This window comes from Harpegnathos saltator, unplaced genomic scaffold, assembly GCF_003227715.2.
Source record: "Harpegnathos saltator strain DR-91 unplaced genomic scaffold, Hsal_v8.6 scaffold414, whole genome shotgun sequence".
NCBI classification, from domain to species: Eukaryota; Metazoa; Arthropoda; class Insecta; order Hymenoptera; family Formicidae; genus Harpegnathos; species Harpegnathos saltator.
Genome location: NW_020230222.1, coordinates 380,264 through 404,584, shown reverse-complemented (window position 1 = coordinate 404,584; position 24,321 = coordinate 380,264). Strand labels below are relative to the sequence as shown.

Below are 24,321 nucleotides of genomic sequence, written 5' to 3'. Positions count from 1 at the left end.
CGATAGCGCGCACGAGAGAGAGAGAGAGAGAGAGAGAGAGAGAGAGAGAGAGAGGGAGAGAAAGAGAGAGAGAGAGGGAGGGAGAGAAGGAGATGGTCGGATTTTCTTTCTGGAAAAACACTCGCGCGCGGAGCAAAAAATTCGCTCGAATTAACGTGACAATGAACGCACCGAGCATGTCTCGGTCGAAGGAAACAAGAAACGCACAGCTGCGCGACGCATGCACATTTTTGTCCTCCGCGATATCGAGGAGCAAACACGTTACCGATGTCGTCTAGTCGAGCGCGAGAAGTGTAAAGTCACGATTCCGAGAACAGAGCCGCTCGTCCTCTTATCTAGCGAAGAGAGATAAATAAAACGTGATCTAATGCGTTTGTTCTGTATCGAGAGAAAAATTACATGCTTCGGTCATCTGTGACGTCGCTCGACTACAATGCGAAATTGAAAGAGATGACGATGCACATTCGGTCGTTCCGAACGTAATTTACACATCGCATCTGCTGGGAGAATTATGACATTGCAGATACGCGATAGCTTACTTATGTTTCGCTTCGAAATAGCACGCAAAAATAAAATTCCAAGAGAAAGAGAAAGAGAGAGAGAGAGAGAGGGAGAGAGAGAGAGAGAGAGAGAGAGAGAGAGAGAGGGAGAGAGAGAGAGAGAGAGAGAGAGAGGGAGAGAGAGAGGGAGAGAGAGAGAGAGAGAGAAGGGAGAGGACGGGATAGGTATTGCATCGCGGCGCTGGTCGATGACTTGTTTTCCCTCCACGCAATAAGTTTTGTAATCTCCTCAGTTACGTAACTTCCTGAGTGGCAATTTCCTAGGGCGCGGCGGCGCTCTCCCGCCGGTTTCTTTTCCAATCCCTCTCGAGCGCGGTCCCGATCTCACCGAATCAAGCCGATCTAGCGCGAGTCCTCTCTCGCAATTCTCTACGCGTCTTCTTTCTATCTGTTTTGTCAATTTATGCGATGCGCTCGATATCGCTCGGTAGATTCCGCGCGTGTCGCGATTGAAGAGCGTTCTTTGCCAGCGCTCGCGCGCGTAAAGTGAAGTCGCTCGTCGATTCGCGTTAAGTAAGCAACCGGAGGGGACCGGCTGGTAGCCGGTAGGTTGTCGCGTCCTCCGCTTGATTTCCGCTTGAGATTCAAATCGATCGATCTCGAATCCGCCTGGATCAATGTCGGCCGCCCGAAACGGGGCGCGGAAACGACTCGACACGGCTGAGGCAAAATTTCTATCACCACTACTGTCTCACACATCGTCTCCTCTCTCTCTCTCTCTCTCTCTCTCTCTCTCTCTCATGTCGATCCGACCGCATTCGGGTCATCCAAGATGGCGGGCGATATCGGTCGGACGCTCTTTTCGTATGAGGATCGCGTTGCAGGCTGTAAGAATACAGTACCGCGACTCCGTTCGGCGCCTCGTTTTCTCCCTATACAATAAGTTTTGTAATCCCCCCAGTTACGTAACTTTCTGAGTGGCAATTTCCTCGAGCCAGGCCGCGCCCAGTTTCATCCGCGATCCCGCAGCCTGTCCCAGGCCAGCCTTTCAACCCGACCGACTTCCTTTAACCGCGAGAACGCACTTTCGGCACACCCTCCTTTCGACTCGTCATAATCTCGGGGATACGGCTCCTCTCTCCGGTCCACCTTCGTCACCCTCGACCCTAAGCTTTTTATACACATCTCCGCCCTGCGTCGCGTGCTCATCCTGGCTCTCTCGCGCGCTCGCGCGGCCGTGGGTCGTTTAGTCAGCGTGAGTTTATGCGCGTGACGAAAACGCCGAAGCCGGTAAAGCCGCTTTTCGGCGGTAAAGGTGCCGCTTGGTAAATAAATCGCCCCGAGGATTACGCGCTCGAAATTACACGAAGGGAACTTTTCTCGCATGCGCGGCGCGAATTAGTCACTTATCCGGACAGATGATTAGTCGATCGTTGCTGAGTCGTAATTTCGAGTACATCCCAGACGCGGTGAATATTTCTCGACGAAAAGGTCCCTCTCCTTGCGTGCGACGCCTTTCAATCGACGATATTCCGCGGGCGTGACTCTGCTGCAGATAATTATATAATATTATTTTTCCCGCCGCGCGTCTCGCGACCTCGTTTCCTTCCGCGGCCGGAAGAATGCCACCTGACGCGCTTCCGCAAAATTATCGGACAACGGCGCCATTATCTCCTTGATATTCCGAGTCGTTTAGCGTGCAATAAGCGTTACCTCGGACCGCGAACAGACGTACCGGACAAGATCACGGCATTGTTCACGCTTAATAGGAAATTTCGTGCGCGCGCATGAAATTTACGGTCGTCGAATTTCAATGCGACGCGCGCTCGCTGGCTCCGGTTGCTCCGACCTTGCTGTACCCCAGCAGCCGTGGGTCAAGTGTCACTCCGGACTAAGGCTCCTTCGGCTGCCAGGACGACCCTTCCGATTACTCACGTCGCCCTTGATGACTCTGCACGTCCTTCAATGCACGCGCGCGCGCGAGAACCTCAGGAGCGGCTCCGAGAGGCTCGAGAGAAACAGTGCTCGTGTCGCTGCTGTAAGGTTGAGCGGCCCCGTGAGATTTGAACGTCCGCGGGATTTAACTGCTGACTTCGCTCGATAAGACACACCCTAGTTACTCGCTAATGGGCTCCGCCAAGTTCCAGCCCGCTATTGAATCGCTACGATATAAGCTTAGGCGCCATCGGAGATTATGTTGCGAAAGATGGCTGCTGGATCCGGTTTATTTTGGCTTCTCCGGCGCAGCTTTGACTCCCACTTTCTCAGCGAGATGCCCGACAGCTGTCGCGCTTCCGCTTGTCACCTTCCTTGGACCTGCACTAGAGCGGAACACACGCGAAGGCTCGTCTCGCTCGGCGCGGCTCGGTGCGAAAATCGCCGAGGCCGATGGGAGGCGCGCAAAAAACGGCCGAGCCGGCCGCGGCCGCTCGAACTTCTCATAATTGCGCTGCAAATCGCAGAGAGCCGTGCGTTCGCGCGTACTCGCGCGGTAGCATTGTGTGCTCGCTCGAGTTTCGCGATACACCAACGCGGCCGCACCACACATGCAGCGGCGCTTTCGCGTCCAGCCGATATGCGGCCGGCAACTTTTCCGCGTGTTCGCGGCCTCTCGAGTTCTTTCCGCCCAAGAGTGAGCGAGTAGTCTGCGAACTTTCCGCGATGATTCCGCGCGGGTTCTCGTATTCGCCGCTGCATTGTTCGCTCTTTCTCTGTACAGGTGGTCCGCAAGCATCTCGGGTCTCTCGCGGTGTGTTTCATATGCGCCTAGTATCTGCCTGACACGGCGCGGTATTATTTACCCCTTTCCCCCTTCTTCCTCCCTCCCCCCTCTCCCCGACGCAGCTCCCCGCGAGATGGCGCGGCGAGTGTTTAAATTTCTCAAGCGCGCGGCGCGGCCGCGCCGCATAAATCCCGCTCTCGCATAATGCTTGATAAAGAAAAGATAAGCTGCGCGAGTGTCGAACTTACGGTTCGACGGCAAAACAATAGCCGCCGGAGTCGAACATTCGTGCACAATGCACGACAGGTCCTCTCTCTCTCGTGACGTACTCAGCGGCTCGAGACGCCCACCGGCGAGCGTCACGCGCGACGAGTGCGCCGAGATGCGCGCAACGCGCAATTCGTAAGATTACAATTGCGCTTATCAACAATGGGAGAGAGCGTCCGACGGGCGACGAGGTGCGTCGCGGCAGATGCGCGCGGACCTTGACGTTTGGATTGATTAGAATTCTCGAAATGACTACACGCGGGGAACGTGGGTCGCCGAGCGATCGCGCACACCGAACGACACCGTGCGCGTTGAATGATTTAAAACTCGAGTCCGCCTTCAGCGTCCCCCGAGTACGAGTTTACCCGCCGTGTATATATGTATACGTTACATGCATATAACGTTAATATTCCATTTCACAAAGAGCCGCCGGCGACAAATCCTTCCGAGACGAATGCCTAGACGCGCTCGCGCGCGGCTCGCGCGTCAGAATTACTCCGGCGCTCATTGTCTGACCCGAAACGCTTATTAATGTCGCGGCGTTCTGAGAATGATAAATTGCTCCGGCGCGTATCACAGCGCGCGAACATTTTTCCGGAAAATGCCGGAAGGTCTTTGTGCTGCCCTCTTCCTCTCTCTCTCTCTCTCTCTCTCTCTCGCTCGCCCTCGTCCGCGCGTCCTCATTTTTCACGGTTTTCAGTTATGCGAACGGGCGCTGATGAAATTGCCGAATGAACGCGGTGGAGCGCTCCGAGCCGATGGCGCTGCGTCGCGTCATCGTCGTCGGCGGCGCCCGGGCGAATCTGTTTGCGTGGCTCTATTTACGAGGGATGCGCGAGCGTGTAAACCGTCGTGTTAATAGAATATGCTCCCGCGCCATCCCAAAGGAGGCATATGAACACGGGGGATCGTAACCGGTTGCCCCGTCGCGCCGTATCGTTATCGTTATCGACCGTGTAAACCTCCCACACGAGGCGGGAACTTAACTCCGCTCGCGAAACACTCGCTCGCTCCTGCAACTTCGATCTCGCGAGATGTCTTCCGCGCGGGAGCATGTCTTAATCTTTTACGACATCCCGCGAGTCATACGCGCTTATCTTTCGCCGTGCCGAGCGATGGAATTGAATTTCGCGCTGCCTTTCGGCATTATTCAGAATCCCTCCCGCGGGATCATCGCGTTCGTTTAAGGCAACGTGACGGATAAGCGGTAAATATGCAATGCCTGCGGAATTAATCCCCCTGTCACGATTTTGCGCGACCGCGTCGAAACTTCCCGAGATTTTTCCGGACACAGTACGCGATATAATACCGTTCATAAAATAAAATTTCCCAAATCTCAACCGATACACAGATAGAGTGGTTAAAAAAAAGTTCAGGACTTTAAGGGCAGTTGGTGGAGGTAAACATGGGTCGAGAAATTAATATTGCCGGAGTTGTGGAGAATTATTTATTTTAATTAAAGCTAGTGACTCGCTTCTGGTGCACGGCCATACGTGAAACGCATTTCTGTGCCATTTTTTTTACTAGAGTAACGCGATATCATTCTTATCGTATTGCGAAAACTTTGTCTCACAGCTCTCTGCAACTGTTCACAATGATATGTGACTAACGATCGCTTGCTAAAGCGTGCGGAAAAAAAGAATAAATGTTTCTTTACATTCCGGACAGAAGCGAAGAGACTTTTCTTTAAGAATCCCTTTAAAGCGTAGTCTCTTCACCGATAAATGACATAGACGAATTACATCGGAGAATACAAAGGCACGCAGAAGCGAGTAAGTCGCTTGCTTCAATTAAAATAAATAATTGTTCTCATAACTTCGATGATATTAATTTTTCGACCCGTGTTTGTCAGGACCCTTTTCCTCCATTTCGCGAGTATTATCCGCCCTTAAGATCCTGAACCCTTTTTCTTAAGCACCCTGTATATTGTGTTTTCACTATGAATATAACGCCTTGACTTCACAGACTGGGCGAGGAGGAATTTGGAAGAATGCCGGGCAGAGAGCGCGAACGGAATCTGCTTGGCTTTCCCACTTGGAGTCGCAACCTTTATTTATCTGGGAAATCGCAATATAGATTCCGATCGGAGTCGGGTAACCAACTTCCGGAGAAATTTGGAGACTCTAGTCGGAATCTATACTCGATGTACCTTAGGAAATCACGGGAATTTCCTATGCGGGTCAGACTCGAACCCGTCGTGTGGATTTCGGAAAATCGGCTTGGGGCGCAATTAGAACTCGACACTCGCAAGTTTTCTATGCGGGTGTATTTGTCACGCCACGAATTTTCCTCACGAGACACGCGCGCGCGAGCGCTACGGCGTATATTTTATTTTGATCCACCGTGCGCTCAAGGACAGAGAGAGGGGAGATGAAAACAGATAGCATTCCCAAGCTCGGCTAAGCTCGCGCGATTGCCATCGACGTCGTTCGCGAGTCGTCGATTTATCCGAACGACGAAATCCAACTTCTCGATCGCGAGGTAAAAGCGAGGGAACGCGCGCGCGCGCGCGCGCGGGCTCATATTGCTGCGAGCTGATCGAGCGTATACCGCGACGAATTGCGACGGGGCGAGCAACGGAATAAAACGGCTAGAAAGAACGGACCCTTCGGCAATGCACTCGATGCCGAAATCGACGATACGATCAATTTCGAAATATCGTCGCGGCGCAGTCACGAGCCAAGTGCGAAAGCAGAATAGGGGCAAAGTGGGGCCGGGGAAAAGCGAGCCGGGCGAGTATCGTAACGGCGAGCGCGACACTTTGTACAGGACGTTCGCTCCGTTTTTCGCTATCGTGGCGGCAAATAAATATTGTTTCAGCGCCGGCCAAGATTCGATGCGGCTTAACGCCGTGAAATACGGGCCGGCTCGTGAATAAAGCGCGCGACGTGCTTCGACATTAACAGCATTACCCCGCGTTCGCTTTTCACAGTGCCGCCGCCATTAGTTCACATTAACGGGAAAGAGAGAGAGAGAGAGAGAGTGAGGGAATTTTGGGAAAGAGAGAAAGAGAGAGAGAGAGAGAGAGAGAGAATTTTCGTATTCTACGCATAAATCATTTTTAAAGGGTAGAAAACATGTGTCGCGGCGGATGCTTACACGACGACGTATTTCGCTGTGAGAACTCGCGCGTCATACGTTTCGCACGGGTCCGTGAATAATTTTCGTCATCTCTTTTCCACGTATATTTCGAAAAGATTAAAAATTCCTCAAGATTTTTTATAGTTACCGATGCAGTTGGTACGTGCGTACGTGTTGAGTTTCTACGGACGACACTGCGAAATCCGCTACGCTGCTTTACGTCCGGCGTAAAAATTGTCCATACTTCGATCTATCGAAAAGCATTGTTCTCTATATTTCATATTCATAGTTGATGCGAGACTGGAGAGACTGGGCTCGTGAAGAGAGGGAAAGAGGGGAGGGGCGAGAAGAGGGGGACAGGGGCGGGAGACGTTGGGGTCATGCATAGAAAATTGCGTGCACAGAGATACGTGATAAAATCAGAAATAAAGGCGGACGTTGCTCACGTCGCGGTGAAATTTAAGGGCGAAGTGGAAAATTTCGCTGGGGGTGTTTTCCGGCGAGTTCAAAGCTACAGATCAAACAGCTCGGGTTACGTGCCGTGACTGGAAGCTACGAAGTTTGGAAAATCATCCGGCGGGTGGGCAGTGCCTGTATTGTTCCCCGTGAACGCTGTTTGCTTAACCCGCGCCATGACTATAACAAGAAGTTATTGTTGCCACGGAGTGCGGAGAATGCGGAACCTTATTGAATTCGCGGGCGCGAGGCAGAGAGCGCGGGGGATAGCCTTTGCGTATCGATAGCCGGGCCCCTGATAGCTTTCATTTCCCGGTGTTCATCGAAAGTTGAGAGAATGCTTTATTGAATGGCGGAGCAACTTCTTCCCGAGGAACGCACAAGTTCGCTTAGACGCTACTTGCCAGCGAACGGCTAGGAAATCACGACGGGGGACGTGCGCGATAACCCGAGAAGATTTCGACGAATTATATTCTGCAGCGGCAAAAAGAAGAAACGCGAAAAGAGAGTCTCGTTGCTCTCTTCTTTCTCTCTTTCTCTCTCTCTCTCTCTCTCGCTCTCTCTCTCTCTCGCTCTTGTCGCGGTTGCTCGCACTGATTTCTCGCCGTTGATTCGCAATGAATTACATTCGCTCAGCACCCTCGGCCGGGCTATCGATCCTTTCGATCCCCTTTCGCACTTTCGCGATGCCTTGAGCATCGAGCGATTTCCGCAATTTCCACATGTACCTCGTAACAATTTCAATTTCTACCCGCGCCGAAGTCCCATTTTCCCCGGCATACAATGGAGAATTTTATCGGACGCGTTCTATCTCGCCCTTCTTGCGCGGCCGTTGCCATCCGGCCGGGCTCCCCGAAGCCACCCCTTGACCCGCCCGCCCGTTCTTTTTCGTCGTATTCAGCTACTCCTACGGGATTATGATAATGACGAGCCCCGCGAAACCTCGAAACCTCGGTCAATAGCGAGTCGAGAGCGATTCATATAAATTGAATCAAAAACTCCCCCGCGCTCTCTCTCTCTCTCTCTCTCTCTCTCTCTCTCTCTCTCTCTCTCTCTCTCTCTCTCCCCCCCTCCCTCTGTAGGTTGCGACGCGGGGTTAACTGCCGCGTTACATACGCCGCGGCGGATTATCGGACGTTAATGTTTCACGTCAAACCGATGCTCCTCCTCCATCTCCCTTTTTTCCCGCAAATAATAATTGAGCGGCTCTGATCGGCCGGCGGAAGTTCGCAGTGGAAGTTGCGTCCGCAATGAGCGCCATCAACTCTGTCTATCTATTACGCTCCCATTTATCGCGACGTCTCACTCGTTACGGCGAGTGCTCGGTATCATACACAGCTACGCGGACGTTCTATTCATTTTGCGGCACGTGAATGTTTACAGCGCGGATCCGCAACAACAATTATGGAAGCTATTGTAGCGTGTGATTAATCGCGAGGAATGTCGTCATTGGCATCCATTCAATCCTCTTTCGACGCCGGTGTCATTATTTGTCTAGGCCGCGAGCGTTAACGCATCTGTAGAAAATACCTTTCGAGGATTGCGAAGAGATCGATGCGACGATAACCACGCGCAAACTTTAATTTTCGTTTTTACACTCAGCGTGTTATTATGTTAATATTAACGCGTATTGTATATTGATACACTGGGTGGACGAGAAAACCGATACATGCAATATTATCGAAACGTCGCATCAATGACGAATATATTATTAACGATATATTATTAACAACAATGTTTCACATTATGTTTATCATGCCCATTAATATTGAATTCTAATGACCACGTTTCATAAATACATAGATATTTCTATGCAACTTTCACCAAAAGCGCAAGACATTTTTAGTCCGGAAACGAGAAGCGCAATCTCCACGGTATTACTGGTAATTAACCGACTTAACATCTTGTCATGGAAATAATAAAAATTAAAATTTCGCTATAATGTTAAAAGTGATATATTCCGCGGTTAGAGTCTGCATTTTTAATATGGAACGAGAGAGAGAGAGAGAGAGAGATAGAGAGAGAAACAGGATATATATACGACGCCCCTTAATGAAATTGTTAATTAAACGCAACAGCGGTGCTACTTCATTGTATCTAATTGAAGGAAAATTCCGTGCTTATTGTACGCTGAATTTAACATTAAATCTGACAGAGTGTAGGTATTTCGTTACAGATTTGCAGGAATAATTTTCTGCGCGCTTCTCGTTAACGTTACGCTATCAAGTTATTACGACGTTAAACAACGATAAAATGACAATACGCATTTACTGCGCGTCGAATCGCGAGGTACATTTTTTCAGGGAGCTGCCCCAAATGCTAAAATTAATTAATAATTGATATATTAATTAATTTAATATAAATAAATTAATTAATATTCTTAATGTACACTTTTAATTATATTTGTGACCGAGTGACTCTCTTACGTAATAGGCTTGTAGCAGCAAATTTTTTACTGAAATATGTATGTGTATGCATACAAAAATTATATACGCGCACACACACACACGCGCGCGCACACGTTGATATCACGAGGAATAAAAATATTTAGCAGGGCAAATGAACTGGAATGTCATATTGAGGCGCACTGTACATTACGAATATGTATCGTGAAATATTTTATATTATTCGATATTACGCCTTCATAAACGACGATGCACTATGGATGAAGAGAAAATTGAAGTAAAAACGAGGAAATTGAGAAAATATGAAAGAGAGAAATCAATGGTCACAGCTGCGTAAAATATGCAGGCTTTAGCAGAAAATGCAAGGATGCTTATTGTTATATAATTACCTTGCGATATTATTACTTATACATTTATCAATACATGCTTGATATTACGTCAGTTTAGCATTGATAGATTTGTCAGATGCGTGATGCAAATCAATGTTTACAATCAAGAGTATAATAGCAGAATATTAATTGGCATTCTATTAATCAGACGTTGCAATTAAATAAATGCCGAGTACCATGTAGATTCGCCTGCGATGTGCAAATCAGATGTGTACGGGGCGAGGGGGGGGGGACATTAATACGTGATTAATTACTAGGTCGCTCAGAAAGTTCTCGCTCACACATGTGTTTATAAAATATGCATCTCCGTTTAAAGCCCTCGGCCTGCGTATCTTTCGAGCCCGCGGCTTTTATTCGCTTCGAAAACCGAGCGAAATTTCAGCACTGAACGAGAGACGCGTCTTGAAGTCGCAGACTGCAGCGGTGCGAAAGCGAGTGCCGGCGTTGGGTCGTCAGCAGGCCGCGTGGAGCGAGTTTGTGAATTATTTGCGTCAGCGCGAGATCAAAGAAGACGGCGGTATTCTTGGCGCGAAAACAACGCGGTATTTCGCGAATGTCGGGCGCGATTGTGTGTACGGGACTCGTGAGTAATGGCGTGACGCTTTATAATTCTCGAAAGTTCCGGCTTAATCAAGTACTTATTACAATTACCTACGACATGCACAAGCCAGCAACTTTCAGTTCACTCTAGCTGCAGCCCCTCTGATGTTGCAAAGCTGGTTCCGCGTCTAATCTTGTTTGAATGTACGGCGCGCTGAGTTTCCATATTCATCTAACTTCGACTTTGACTTTAGCGCGAGCTGCATAGTCCGTTCAATGTTTCGTTAGATAAGATTTGTGTCCGTGGATCCGCGCGCTTTGTGGAGCGCCTCGATGCATCCTGTCGCGCTTCGGGCAATGTTTCTCACGGCGATTTTTCGACGCCGCATTCGCGTGCGATGTTTACGCGCGCGCATTGACGCGTTGTGCTGCAGCCGGCTGATTACACGTTGCCACTTTCCCTATGGACAGACAAGTGAAAGAGCAATCTTTGATCAGCCGACTATACACGGAGGAAATTTTCACGAAATTTTAAACGATGTATCACCCTGTAAATGGTGCGTTTGCAATTGGAATATATTCATGCCAATCTAAATTTATATATTACAACAATCGTACCAGCGATTGGTTTGGATATCTTTCTAATTTTTCAGTGAAAGCACTGACGAGCGTCGGGATTCGGACCCAACTCTGGTCTTATTCTTATTATTATTTCGGTCTTCAAATCCGGATATTTCAACTTTCGGCATAAAAAACATACAAGCATCCTCATGATATATTCAGTGCGTGTGTGCACAGGCAAGGAAATAAAAGAAACAAAACAGTCGCGTCTTTGGCGAGTCTTCGTAGAGTCGAGTATCAGGATGCGATCGCTCAGTTTCGATGATTTATCGGAACAATGTGTCGATCCGTCGAGAGAATAAAACGCGGCACTCGCTCTGCGGAATTATTACGCCGCGTTCCCGACGTACGACGTATAAAAGTGTCGTCATATTTTGTCTCAGGTGGCTCCAGTCTCGCTAGTGTAGTAGCTGGAAGCAAGCCGACAAGATCCTGGGACAAGCCCCACTTCGACGATATTGCACCGCGAAATGTCACTGCCATCGTCGGCCAGACGGCGGAGCTGAATTGTTACGTCAAGCATCCGGGCGACCGTGTGGTGAGTAATATTTTCATGCTACATTTACCACTCCGCCATTGTTTTTCCCCCGCGCGCGCTAGGATGATGAAAGATCCAAGGAAATTTCCGTCGGAAAAATGCATCGGTTCTTCTCGATTTCACCCGGTGCTCCCTCCCCCTTCCCTCTTTCTCCGTGTTGTATCTCCGCGTGTCTCTGCGAGGGTGTCGTTTTCTACGACGCTCTTCAGCGGGATAAATAAGAGCACGATGATCGTGTAGTCTCGCGGACGAAATTGCACAATTATCTCGCACAGTTGTGCCAAAGGGACGCAAGCTGTGCTTTTCTACTTTAATCGGTCTGGGAAACTGTCGAACGCGCGCGCAGCGCAATACCTCATTCGCCTTATTACTTCGCACCTTAGCACGTCGAACCGCCGTGCCGTGTTTAACGTCAATCCCAAGCCAACTAATCACGTTGATTAATGCTGCGAGATTGCCGGTTTGAAAAACGATGGAGCGTAATTTCCGCGGCCCTTCCCCACCCCTCCCTCCCTCCCTCCCGTAGATCCCGCGCACGACGCTAAGATGTCGTGTTACACTGAAATACCTGAAACAAAGATCCCAGATTATGGCTTGGCTCTCCATGTGGCGGTATAAATTGTGGAGCCGCACGCCACGGAGAAAAAAATATATCGATGAAAAAAGCGAGACACGCCGTGTAAGAGTCCTTCTCACGAAAATACGACTCTTTCCCCAAAACGACCGTTACTGATGGGAACGGGCGATATCGTATATCGCGATCTGCTTTTTACCAAATCGCGTTGCGCGCGGTGTGTCGCGTGTAATATCAAGCAAATGTCCTTATACATTTTCGAGAGCTTCCTCGTCGGAAGAGACGCGTGTACCGAAAATTGAGCCCTACGGGAATTGAATTCAACGAGGCTGCGCGTCGTATTATTATTTACATCGTATCGTAATTAGACATATAAACGTCTCCTGAGTCGATCAACGACTCGCCTCGAGCGAACGGATTCGCTATCGTGGACAACGTAATCAAAGGCGCAAACACGTCTGTTTATCGCGGTTTACACTTTGTATCTACCAGGACAAATATTTGCCGTCGTCGCGTTGTTAACACTGCGATTAATATCGCGTAATTGCGAAGATCACGCGGCGCGGTCGCGCACGTGCGCGTCGCACCGGGGAAATTCATCCTGGAAGAACATTTATCGTCAGAATGCAGGTGGAGAGTGCGGAACTCTCAAAGTGCCGGACAAGTGAACAATAACCTCGTCTCGAGAGGTTCACTTGTAACTGCAAACTGTTGCGAGGGGGTTCGGAGGGAGCTGAGGGGGGAGAGGTGCTGTGCGATTCAGCGCGCACGCGCGCGTAGCGCGGCGTTTTCACGGACCCTGCGTGCGAAATGATAGCGGGATAAAAACGCGCGCGCGCGCTGTATTTACAATGGCCAACAAGAAAAGCGGCGAGGGTTCTTTCCGGGTCTGATTAAATGCAAATCTCACTGTTATTACGGCGCCCGTAGGAAACACCGCTGTCCTTTAAGGTCGCTGTCCAATTAACAGGCGTGAGATTATCTCATTTTAAATTAAACAATCGCATGTGCTTTCTCTCTCTCTCTCTCTTTCTCTCTCTCTCTCTCTCTCTCTCTCTCTCATTCTCTCTCTCTCTTTCTCTCTCTCCCTTTCTCTCTTTCTCTCTCTTTCTCTCTCTCTCTCTCTCTCTCTCTCTCTCTCTCTCTCTCTCTCTCTCTCTCTCTCTCTCTCTTCTTGTCTGTCCCTTTTCCCGGTACAATTCCTGGTTACGTAAAATTGCGTGCAAAACGGCGTTTCACCGTTTCGCCGAAAGGCCGGCGATTGCGATCGCGACAGGTTTCTCTCACATTTTCGTATTAAGATAAGATTCTAATCTCGCACTTTGACGATCGCCTCTGCGAAAAAATTACTTATCGCGCCATTAAATCTCATCGATCCCGCCGTGAATTGTTTCGGGCATTACCTTCGACAAGCATTAACGGGTCGTTAAACTTTAACGGGCTGCTAGCGGGCGAAGATACGGGCGGGAAGTCAAATGTTCAATCCATCCTCTCTCTCTCTCTCTCTCTCTTCGCGGGAGATCCAAGTTGGGGCACTTGTAATGGAATACCATCATCTAACTTGGTTGTTGCTCAGTCGGGATTATGTTTATTGTAACATCATTGACGGCGAGTATCCACACAGGTAGTTTCGAACAGTGCGTTAAGATTCTCTGGCGAAAATTTAGCCAACTACTGAACCAGCTGAAAATTTCACCCACGCCGAGTATCTCCGATTTAGACATTTTCTCGGAAGGTATTGTTGTATTTCGTTCGATCTTTGCGCGACTCTCTCTCTCTCTCTCTCTCTCTCTCTCTCTCTTTTTAAATAAATGTACATTCAATGTTGTTCGATAAATATCGGTCGAATCAATCGGAACGGTAATCTCAGACAGTTTGCGCAGTTCAGCAAGGAATGTTTCTTTCCCCCGTAACTGTTTGCAAATACAAACGAGCTGTTTGCAGTCCGTTGTTGTTTGTTCCCGTATATTCTGAGCGTCGACGGGACCGTTTGTGCATTCATTTGCATTGTCTCAACCATGTTGTCTGTTCCGCGAAAGGAAACGCGTGTCTCTCTCCTGTTTTCTCCCTCCCTCCCTCCCCCCCTCTCTCTCTCTCTCTCTCTCTCTCTCTCTCTTTCGCTCTCTCTCTCTCTCTCTCTTTCGCTCTCTCCCTCTCTCTCTCTCTCTCTCTCTCTCTCTCTCTCTCTCTCTCTCTCTCTTTCGCTCTCTCCCTCTCCGGGTTCATTAACACTTTGCGCCTTGCGCGGACGATAATGAAGTGTCTTGATGGAATAATTCTGTTACCGTGTAAATGGCGTCTATCCGTAGGTACGCTCGTTCGCTCGCGACAATCGCGTCGCTCTTCTTTCGCGCTCTCGCGCGCGCATGCGACTTTCGGCTTCGACTTTGAAATTCGCAGGAACGAAACGAACGAACGTCGCGCCAAGCTCCGAACGGACAATCGCGCCCATCGATAATACGTGCAACTGATTTCTCACTTGATTTGCATCAATTATAATAACCTCGACTTCTGTCGAGCCAAGCGGTTTCCGGAATATTGCGCATCGGGTATCAGACCGATATCTATTTATACGTAAATATTCGCATAATTATGGATGTTTATTCGGATTAGTAGCGACGGTATCAATATGCACATTAAATTCATTAAAATTGCGCAATAAACAATCGAGGTTTAATGTTTACTTCGCACTGCATATTCGTGTATTATTGCATCAGAGGATGCATAATACGAGCGAATGCATTCGCTCTATGCGAATATGGTCGTTGCGCGTCGATATTATACACATTATCCAGCCAAAATTTGACTGTGTGCGCACGGTGATTGTTCCGCGATTAATTTTAAGTGTTCCGGTAGAATTATTGGAGGAAAAAAATCCCAATAAGAACAATGGGTCGAAAAATTTAATATTGTCGGACTTGTGAATTATTTATTTTAATTAAAGCGAGTGGCCTTTTTATGAGGATTTCTTTAGAGCATGGTGTATTTTACACCGATAAATGACATGGACGAATTATATCAGAGAATATAAAATGCCTGTCAAATAGTTGAAACAAAGCCGGGAATTTTTAAAAAAATTCCACGGTACGAAGATATGAAGTGTGTGAAAATAGGAGGAGAATATATAGAAAATCTTCCGTAAATTTTGTGAGCACCGGAAGCGCGAGCAGCAGGCCCCTTTCTTTAATTAAAATATATAATTGTTCATAATTTCGACAATCGTTTTTTTTAAATACTCTATATATAAATCTATTTTATTTTCCGCGTCGTGTATCGAAATAATTAAACAAAAAGAACCATTTCGCACGGTTTAATAAACGAAGCGGCCGACCGAATACGAATTAATTTTTGCACAGAAAGACAATATTTTGAACAATAATCTAAAATAGATCTCGTAATGAGAGCGAGCAATTATCCGGCTTCTCCTCGATATGCGCAACAGCTGATAATCAACATCGTTATCAGACAGTTTTATTGTTTCGTAATAATTCAGCCGTCCTTTTTCTTCAGTACGTCGGTAAACGTTCTTTACAATCGTGAGTGGAAGAGACAGTTGTTAAACAATTCGTCTTGAGACATTCACGAAATTCCCAAGATTGTACACACCGAGTTGGGCGTATGTATGTGTTTGTTCATCTGCTTGGGGCATTTGTACGTACAGGGTGACGCAGAATTTCGCTGGACAAGCCGGAATAAGCTTCCATTAAACGAAAACGCCGAGGACTCGACGGTTTTGAAGTTACGAGTAATTATTATCCAAGTCACAGTCTCCCAAGGTGACGAGAAATTAAAAGTGAGCAATAAATGAACGGATATTTCGAAAACGAGGTTTCTCAAGGGAGAGAGTACAATATAAGTATAGTGTAAAACTTGCTTCCTTGTTTGAAACATGAAATGGATCTTAACGAGACTTGCGAGGAGTCGTCGGTTGTAAGGATGTAAAATGTTAAAAGTCGCTCGTCGACTGAAGAGCATAATTTTATTAACTATACGAAGCCGAAACTTTTCGATACTCCTCCCATAAATTGTCCCTCTTGCGCAACTTTCCCGCGTCAACTCAAGACGCATCAAAAAGTGGTAAGCGCAACGACATGCGGTGGGTATCTCTTCCTGCGGGGAGCGCAGCCGCGTGAGAAATCCTTACAGGTGGACGCGTTTCCTCGTGTGTACGCGTGCGGTATCTCCCTCGCATCGGCTCCAGGAGCTTCCAGGAAGACGCATGACCTCGGAACTTGCGGCGCGGAACACCCGGTATACGTGCGAACGCGTACGTGTGTCTAACGATCGTCTTGGTTGCGCAGGGGCTGCCTTTAATTGGCAGACGAAAGGGTCCGGAATAGCGGAAGAAGCAAGTGCAGGAGCTACAGCGAGGATTGCGCGCGCGAGGGTGGTTGCCCCCGACTGCGCGTCCTCAGTATTGGCAAATGAACCGATCAAGCATACCCGGCCAAGTGGTTGCAGAGAGTATCGGGTCGTGGTCCGCCAGCCACTGCGTCTATAATATACTTGTCGCGCGCACGGTAAACGGCACGAATGTCTCTCTCTCTCTCTCTCTCTCTCTCTCTTTCTCTCTCTCTCTCTCTCTCTCTCTCTCTCTCTCTCGCTCGTATCGTAGATACGCCCGTATGTACACGTTGCGTCGATGAGTACGTCCGGCCGCGACCGGCGAAGATCAAAGGACAAACGTCACGTGCGCGGAGCAATCGCCAAATTTAATAAGTCGACGCTAAACGATGGCCCGCGGTCTCGACGTTCCGGCCGGCGACGTCACCGCGAATCCCGGCGACCATTCTTACGTGTATTTTTTGCTCTTCAAAATCGACCGACTTCCCGATCGAGTTCGATATCAACGACAGAAATTGACTTACATCTGAAAATCATCTTTCGTTTTTTGCCAATGGCAGTTTTCACTCGCGTCGATATGCGATATTGAGTTGCGTTACAGATAGTCCCGGATGTTTCAGATAAAATGGAACTGCGCTTTTATATCGTTATAATTTTATCAAACGATACATACGCTATTTTTCGATTCACCATGTGTCCCGCCATTCCCCGTCATAAAATTACAACTATGAAATTACCGGTCGTTGACTGACTCTGCGCGGCGGCGGCGGCGGCACTCGTCGTATCGAAAGGGTTGAAACCCCTGGGTGTTGAAAGCAGTGTACGTTACGATACGTGTCCGACATGCGCAACGATGAGTCGAAAATAATCGTTGAAGCTCGAGGCGTGTACGAGCGAGAGAGGTGGGAAAAGTACGGAGATTAAGGTTTCACGATAATTTCGCTCGCGATGCTCGACGGTCGATACAATAACATATATATTTGAGACCGACGCTAAAAGCGTGGCGCATATTAAATGTTATCGCGAATTCAGCGTCTCGCGCGTTGAACGTGCGGAAAGAAAGCTTGACGGGGGAGCGCGTCGCGCGTTTCTCGGCGCAGCGAGGCTTGTAGACGCACCGGCTGGCTTGATTGTAAAATGTATCGGAAGTGATCCGTTTAATCGGGCCCTTCCCATCGCATGTACCATCTGAAATAGTTGGAATGGCTTAGGCTTAATCGTGTATCTGCACGCCGCCCAAAGCGATACGTACTGTGCTGAAGGAATTGCCAATACACGCTACAAGGGCTAGCGTTTGATTGCGTAAAGCGGCTTTGCATTTTCATTAGACATAATTGATCGCAGAAGCGCGTGCGAGAACGCTCAGCGCGTGCTGCGCTCGTGCCGCGATCGTCGTTCTCCTTTTTTCCGCGCGACATTGTATTCGCTTGCATTGTATCGCTTTCGCCGGCGAGCCTCGTTCGGCCAGAAACGTGTAATATCTTAATCCTCTTTCGACGTGATATTTACGCGCGAATGGGCTCGAATTTATTTGAATCGCGAAAAAATTATATACATATACAATACATACATATATATATATATATATGTGTGTGTATACGCATATGGCGATACCCAAGCCGACGCTTCATCCACTTAGCGGCGATATTAAATGATAAATCGGCGGTAGCAGACGAGCATCGTAAACCAATCAGTTTTCCATTTAACAATTTGCGCATTTCACATTTGATACCGTATCTCCCTCCTCCGAATCAATAAAGCAGAAATGAATTATGACGAATACGTGTAAAATTCAACGGAATAAACTGTTTTGCGCTATTCGCCGAGAGTACATCGCCGATGTACACGCGTTCGTTTATCCCGCTCTCTAAAACGCGACGACCAATATGTTGTACATTCAACATAATTTTACATTCACGCTATTGTCACCCGAACCGTGTGTAATGCCATTTTCTCTCCATCCGCCCCCTTTTCGCCCTCTCTTGAACACCTCTCGCCCTGCGTGCGGCTTTCCGCGGCCCCGCCGCATAATCCACGGTTATTCCACGGCCCGTTGTCTTTCCAATCCGTCGCGAATGATCTCGAGTCCGTCCGAAAATAAAAGCAAAACCCGCAATATGCAAGTACACGGCGGGGGGGGGAGAGGAGGGGGACGGGGCTATTCCGTAGGTATTCCACGGCGACGTCCTTTCACATCGCGCCGGTAACTCCGATAATTGATTTAGCGGCGGATCAGGAACGTAATACATATAACTGCTCCGCGCGCGCGCGCGACGGCGCCCCGGCGACGAGGGGGGAGAAGGGGCAGGGGGGAGAGGGTTCCGTTTAAACTTAGTTTAATTAAACCGTGGATTTATTGGGCACCGCTTGATACGCACACACAAGGACACAGCTATAGTGGCGAGCGACAAGAGAGGGTACGTCGGTGTACCTGCGCGCGGATGAAGATAGGGGGTTGCAAAGCGGGGCGGAGCGGGCGGGGAGGTTTGGCAGGAGGGAATGAGCCGAGGGAGAGCGCTACATGTGTCTACAGGCGTTCCGCCGCCGTTGTGTGAATGTGCGAGTGCGTGTGTGTGTGTGTGTGTGTGTGTGTGTGTGTGTGTATATGCGGCCATGCGGACGGGACAAAATCTTCCAAATGGCTTCGGGGAGAGATATCGTGGAGCATCAATTGGGATAATGGCGCGACTGATCTAAGAAGATTCGCGAAGAAATCGCTTCCCCGGCGAGGTCGCGCGGCACAGCGGGCGGCGATATCGCCTCTTCGCGAAAATGTCACGGAATCAGCCGCGATGCATATTCAGCGGGATGAATCGCGCTTTAATGAAAGGTGCCGACGGCTCTCGGAATATGACGACGACGACGACGATGACGACGACGACGACGACGACGACGACGACGACGACGACGACGACGACGACGGCGACGGCGACGTGAAATGCACACCGCCGAGGGCGAGCTCGCGGTTAATTGGGATTGAGAGGAAACGAGACGGGACGGGACGAGATGAGCACGCTCGATCGGGCTCGGTTGTTGGCTCATTTCGTCTCGGATGATCGCTCAGTTATTTTCGATAGCATCCCCCCTCGGCCTCGCTGCCGAAACAATCGTATACCGATCGATCTGTGCGTCCCGCTTAATTTCAACGGGTCAAACGCTGCCGCGCTGCGACGTGATTCGCCGCCGCACTTGGCTCCCAATTCTCCGTGCAGATCTCGCGCGAGGGCAAACGTCTTCGGTAGAATTCTCCGAGAATTTTGTTGCGAGGTTTTTTTCTCGCGAAGAAGTCGCGACATCGATTTTACACGGCGGACTCGATGCGCTACGCGGTTGCAAAGTTGCAAGCAGGTTGCGCGAGACGTTTCATCGAAGCGTCGAGGTGGATTTTTCTGTCAACCGCGTACGTTTCAATTTCGACACAGTCGAGCGGCTCGTCGAGGCGTCGATGAGACCGCGCATTGCGCGGGAGAACGCGTATATTTACATCGTAATTCAATGCTCTTGCTACGACGTGGATTCCGAGAGCAGAGCTTCTCGCTGAGGTCGCTAATATACGTATTTAAGGAGCTGAAATGCGTACGTAATTAAATTGCCTCTCGTCGGAACGTATCCTATTACCGGCAACTCGTTAGACGAGGCGGAGCCGCGAACGTGCCGCTTCCTAATCATTTCGAAAGTATCACGCGTTCCAGTCGGCGGATGAAATTCGCGTGTTCCACGAATGAATTCAAGCCCCGCGGGCTGCTGCGAGATGTCGTGTCGGCGAACAACGACGCTGCTTAAATCGCTCGGCACTCGCAGCTTCGGCAGAAATGAAGCGAAATAACTCTCCCGAGGAATCGCAATATTTAACTAACCCGTTAATTCGTTACACCATCCGAAAGTTATAATTATGAATTCGCCCGTTCGCTCCTCCCGGTATCTCCATTGAAATCTCCTCGATTACGCCGCGCGCACTTCCGCGATGCTCCGTAATGCTTTTTGGGTTCTGCTTTCCGTCACCTCATCTTCGAAAGTTTTCTCCCGTTTTATCTCCTGAAGGGGATTTGACCCTTCCAGCACTCCTCCGGGGGCCGTTATCCTCCGCGGAAAATCTCCTCCAAGTTATTGCCTCGTAATCTTGCAAAATTCGACGAATACCAGAGGTATTCGCGGGACATCTAATTTACCGCACCCTCGTTCGCAGCTGATTAGCGGACGCACTTAATACACCGTGGAGAAATATGCTAACGGCGCGCCATCAGTTTTCTCTCTCTCACTCTCTCTCTCTCTCTCTCTCTCTCTCTCTCTCTCTCTCTCTCTCTTTCTCTCTCTCTCTCTCTAGTCGAAGGGTTCATTGACACGATTGCCACGACGAGGCAGCTGCGGAACGATAATATCTGAGCGAGCGAAAGGGCTGAGTAGACCTTTATCACTTTGCATCCTTGATCGAGCGCTGACTTGCATTTTCTTTGTCAACCCACGCCGTGTAAAGGACGTTTAACGCACCGGAAATTTCCGTCGGTGCGAATGTCTGAAGCGCGAGGGGACGCGCGAGCGATAGATTTACATGAAGAGTGCCGCGTGCGAGGCGCGCGTTATACGCGAATTCGCCGTGAAAATCGCGGAAACGGCCTCTCAATCCTCCGCTGTTCCGTCGGACGTAAGAATGAAATTCAACTTTATGTTTTGCACGCTCTCTTCTCCTCTCTCTCTCTCTCTCTCTCTCTCTCTCTCTCTCTCTCTCTCTCTCGGTCGCACCGAGAAAGTTCACTCGCGAAACACTCCTTAAAATTGCGAGGAAAAAATTGCAGTCGTCAGCGCAAATACGAAGCTCGCCCTCCTAATCCTTAACGAGGCGGAGTGTTTGTGAACGAGGAGCGTCCTCGAGGATTTCCGCCAGTAGCGTCTTTCGATTACGAACCTCTGTCTTAGAGTTTGCTCAGTGGACGAAGGGTCCTGTCCATTACTCGTCCGAACCACACCCAGCAGTGCGCCCGCCGCCGATTCCCAATATCTCAGACGAAATGTCAGCCGGGAGTAATGCCGGCTGCTTTAATATAGAGAATGCGATAGCGACGTTATCATGCGGAACTCGAGAAAAATATTCAACGGATATTTGGAATGGAGCTCGCCGAGCTCTCGGCGAAGAGAGAAATACGAGCGAAGAGCTGCGGCGAGGAGGAAGAAGAGAGGGAGAGAGAAAGAGAGAGAGAGAGAGAGAGAGAGAGAGAGGAACGGAGGGCGGAGGAGAAATGACGCGTGTCGCGAGAAATCGCCACTCGAATGCGCTCTTATTAAATACCCGAGCATTTGCAGATTAAAGGAAACAATCACGCCGTCGTCGCGTCGTTTCACTCCGCGCGCGCTCGCGCGCTTCCGATTATATCCTAACGAGGATAAGCTTCCCGCAAAGAGTAGACAAAAAAGGAAAATAGCGACTTCACGGGAGAGTTTTCTATCGAGGATGCTGCTGCACCTACCCGTTTTTTGTCCATACGGAACGAGACATGCGCGGAATCGACAACAATGGTCGGCGGGAACAAGTGGGCCGGATTCTTTGTCCCCGATTCAGCGGACGGAAGAACAACAGCTCGGAGCAGACGATTGCTTTCAATTACCTTTATCTGTATTTACTGCGATCGACGAAAGGCCAACCGAGTATAATTGGCGCTCGTTCCTTGAGGACTGTCGCGGGGATGGACGCGCGGATAGAATTAGCCTGCCCCTGACTACCTCTGAGTCTTCCGTCGCGGAATTTATTGCCCGTCGCTTCAGGTTGCGCGAGACCGAACATATACCGGGAAACATATCGAGGCGGGTTTGATGGGTTTAAAGTATACATCGCGGATTATCCTCTCGCCCGCATCGAAGTTTCTCGCCACCCTTCCGCGTCTTTGCGGCATCAATCGGGGAGTCTCATTTTTACGACAACCGTTGTACGAAATGGGATAAAAGAATGAAACGATTAAGGGGATTGGAGGGTCAGATTACTGAAAAATCGTGCTTGTTTTTGATAATGATTTTGTGACGAACTGAATTGGTACATGTGTAAGAATGAAAATTTTTGATATATTTATATAACATATGAAGAGTAGGAAAATTTTGTTTATTAACAAATATTCATATAAATATACGTCCACTTAAATTTTAAACGCGTTTCTCTCGAAATTTTATTGTTCAACTTTTTGCAGTGATTTCTCCGAGACAGAGCTTCGTATCGACTTGAAATTTTAAAGCGATAATATTTGTTCATCTGGCTCTCAGGTGAACCATGGACAACTCCGTCAAAATATTTCATTTCGGGATATTAATTTTTTTATTGTAAAAGAACTGAAAAATTAGAATTTTTTTCTAATAATAGCCGCCATTTTATTAATTTTGTTCGATTTTTTTTATAGTGCTTCACCGGATAATGATAAGCCTCTTTGAGATTTCTAGCTAAAATTCGCTCTAATCGGGACCACCGAGAGCCGAGATATTACTGCAAAAACGACAACTTGAAGAAAGAAAAGGAGAGTATATTTCAGCTATATATATCGTATATTTGTACGAATATTTGTTAATAAACAAAATTTCTCTGCTCTTAACATGTTGTATAAATATACCTAAAATTTTCTTTCTTGCACATTTATTCAATTCATGACAAAATATTATCAAAAACAAGCACGATTTTTTAGCAATCTGACCCTCCAGTCCCCTTCAATCCGAAGTGAAGATAAAATTTCCACGGACCTATTCGCCGCTGTGATTTTGCGTCACTGCAAGATATCCAGATGATATTGAAAATACGTATCAACGTGTACGGTGATCAATTATCCATCACGCACTCTTTCAAGCGATGACTCTCGTACCGTAATAAATTCATTATTCGCTGACACGTCGCACGCGCGCGCGCACGATCTATTATATTTTCCTGAAATAGAGAGGAGCGCCGGAGTCCCGATGTAGAATACCATGCGAGAAGAATTCTGCCGTGTCGCTGAGCTCGCCCCGGCAAATCTATTCGAACCCGTCGGAAGACGCCACCGCGAGGAGCGGTCGGGATCGATGGACATCGGAACGCGAATGCACGACGCGCAAACAAAACATCAAACAGGTCACAGTCAAGAGAACATTCCCGGAGCCAATTCCAAACGCGGCCATTAACCGCCATGGACACGGGCGTGTCGCTTAGCGGCGCCCAACGAAACACACAAAGTAAACGGCATTATTGAAAGGCGACGCCCGCCGGAGCAGCGCTTGGCTGTTTCACTGAGAGGACATCGCGCCACTCCGGGGAATTATCCTCCTTAATTAGTCTTATTTATGCTTGCAATGACCGATGCGGGACCGAGGTGCCGGATAATTCCCTCGATTGTCCCGTCACTTTGTCTGCCACGATCACGCCGAAAGCACCCGCAGGATCTCGAATGAGGCGCCCCGGCGAGCCTCATACTCGCGAACGTAACGATATCAATTTGAGACGCTCACCTGACAATATCGAATGTGCGTAAAATTTGCAAAACGGTACTCATGAAATAATCAGCGTGATAATTAGCGAAATTATGTAATTAGTACGATAATTGGTACGATACTGTGGCAATTTTGGTGCAGCGAGAAATCGCGACGTTGGTCCGTATTATTTGATCTATCGCAGTCAGGGATCGCAGTCGGAACGAAAATTGACGTGCAACTGAGAAATAAAAAATTGCGCATTGATGCCTGCGATTATTTGACCGGATTATCATATGATGATTTTATATATATATATATATATATATGTGTGTGTATATAATTTAAATGATACAATTATATTGGGTCCGGCTTGCGGAATCGTAAATATTGGATAGTATACATTGGAAAGTATTGGTAAATATTGGATAAAATTTGATAATTCAATTCGGTTATGTTTATTTGTGATGG

General features: G+C 48.5%; 1 protein-coding gene across 8 annotated transcripts in view; it reads left to right on the top strand.

Annotated features, from left to right (window-relative positions):
- The window catches only part of LOC105186179 (basement membrane-specific heparan sulfate proteoglycan core protein), a 249,256-nt gene that overhangs the window by 118,941 nt on the left and 105,994 nt on the right, over nt 1-24,321 (top strand). For all 8 annotated transcript variants that reach the window (XM_025301388.1, XM_025301389.1, XM_025301386.1 and 5 more), the window contains one exon: nt 11,365-11,519. In XM_025301388.1, coding sequence (XP_025157173.1) covers nt 11,365-11,519 — 155 coding nt within the window. The remainder of the gene's footprint in view (nt 1-11,364; nt 11,520-24,321) is intronic.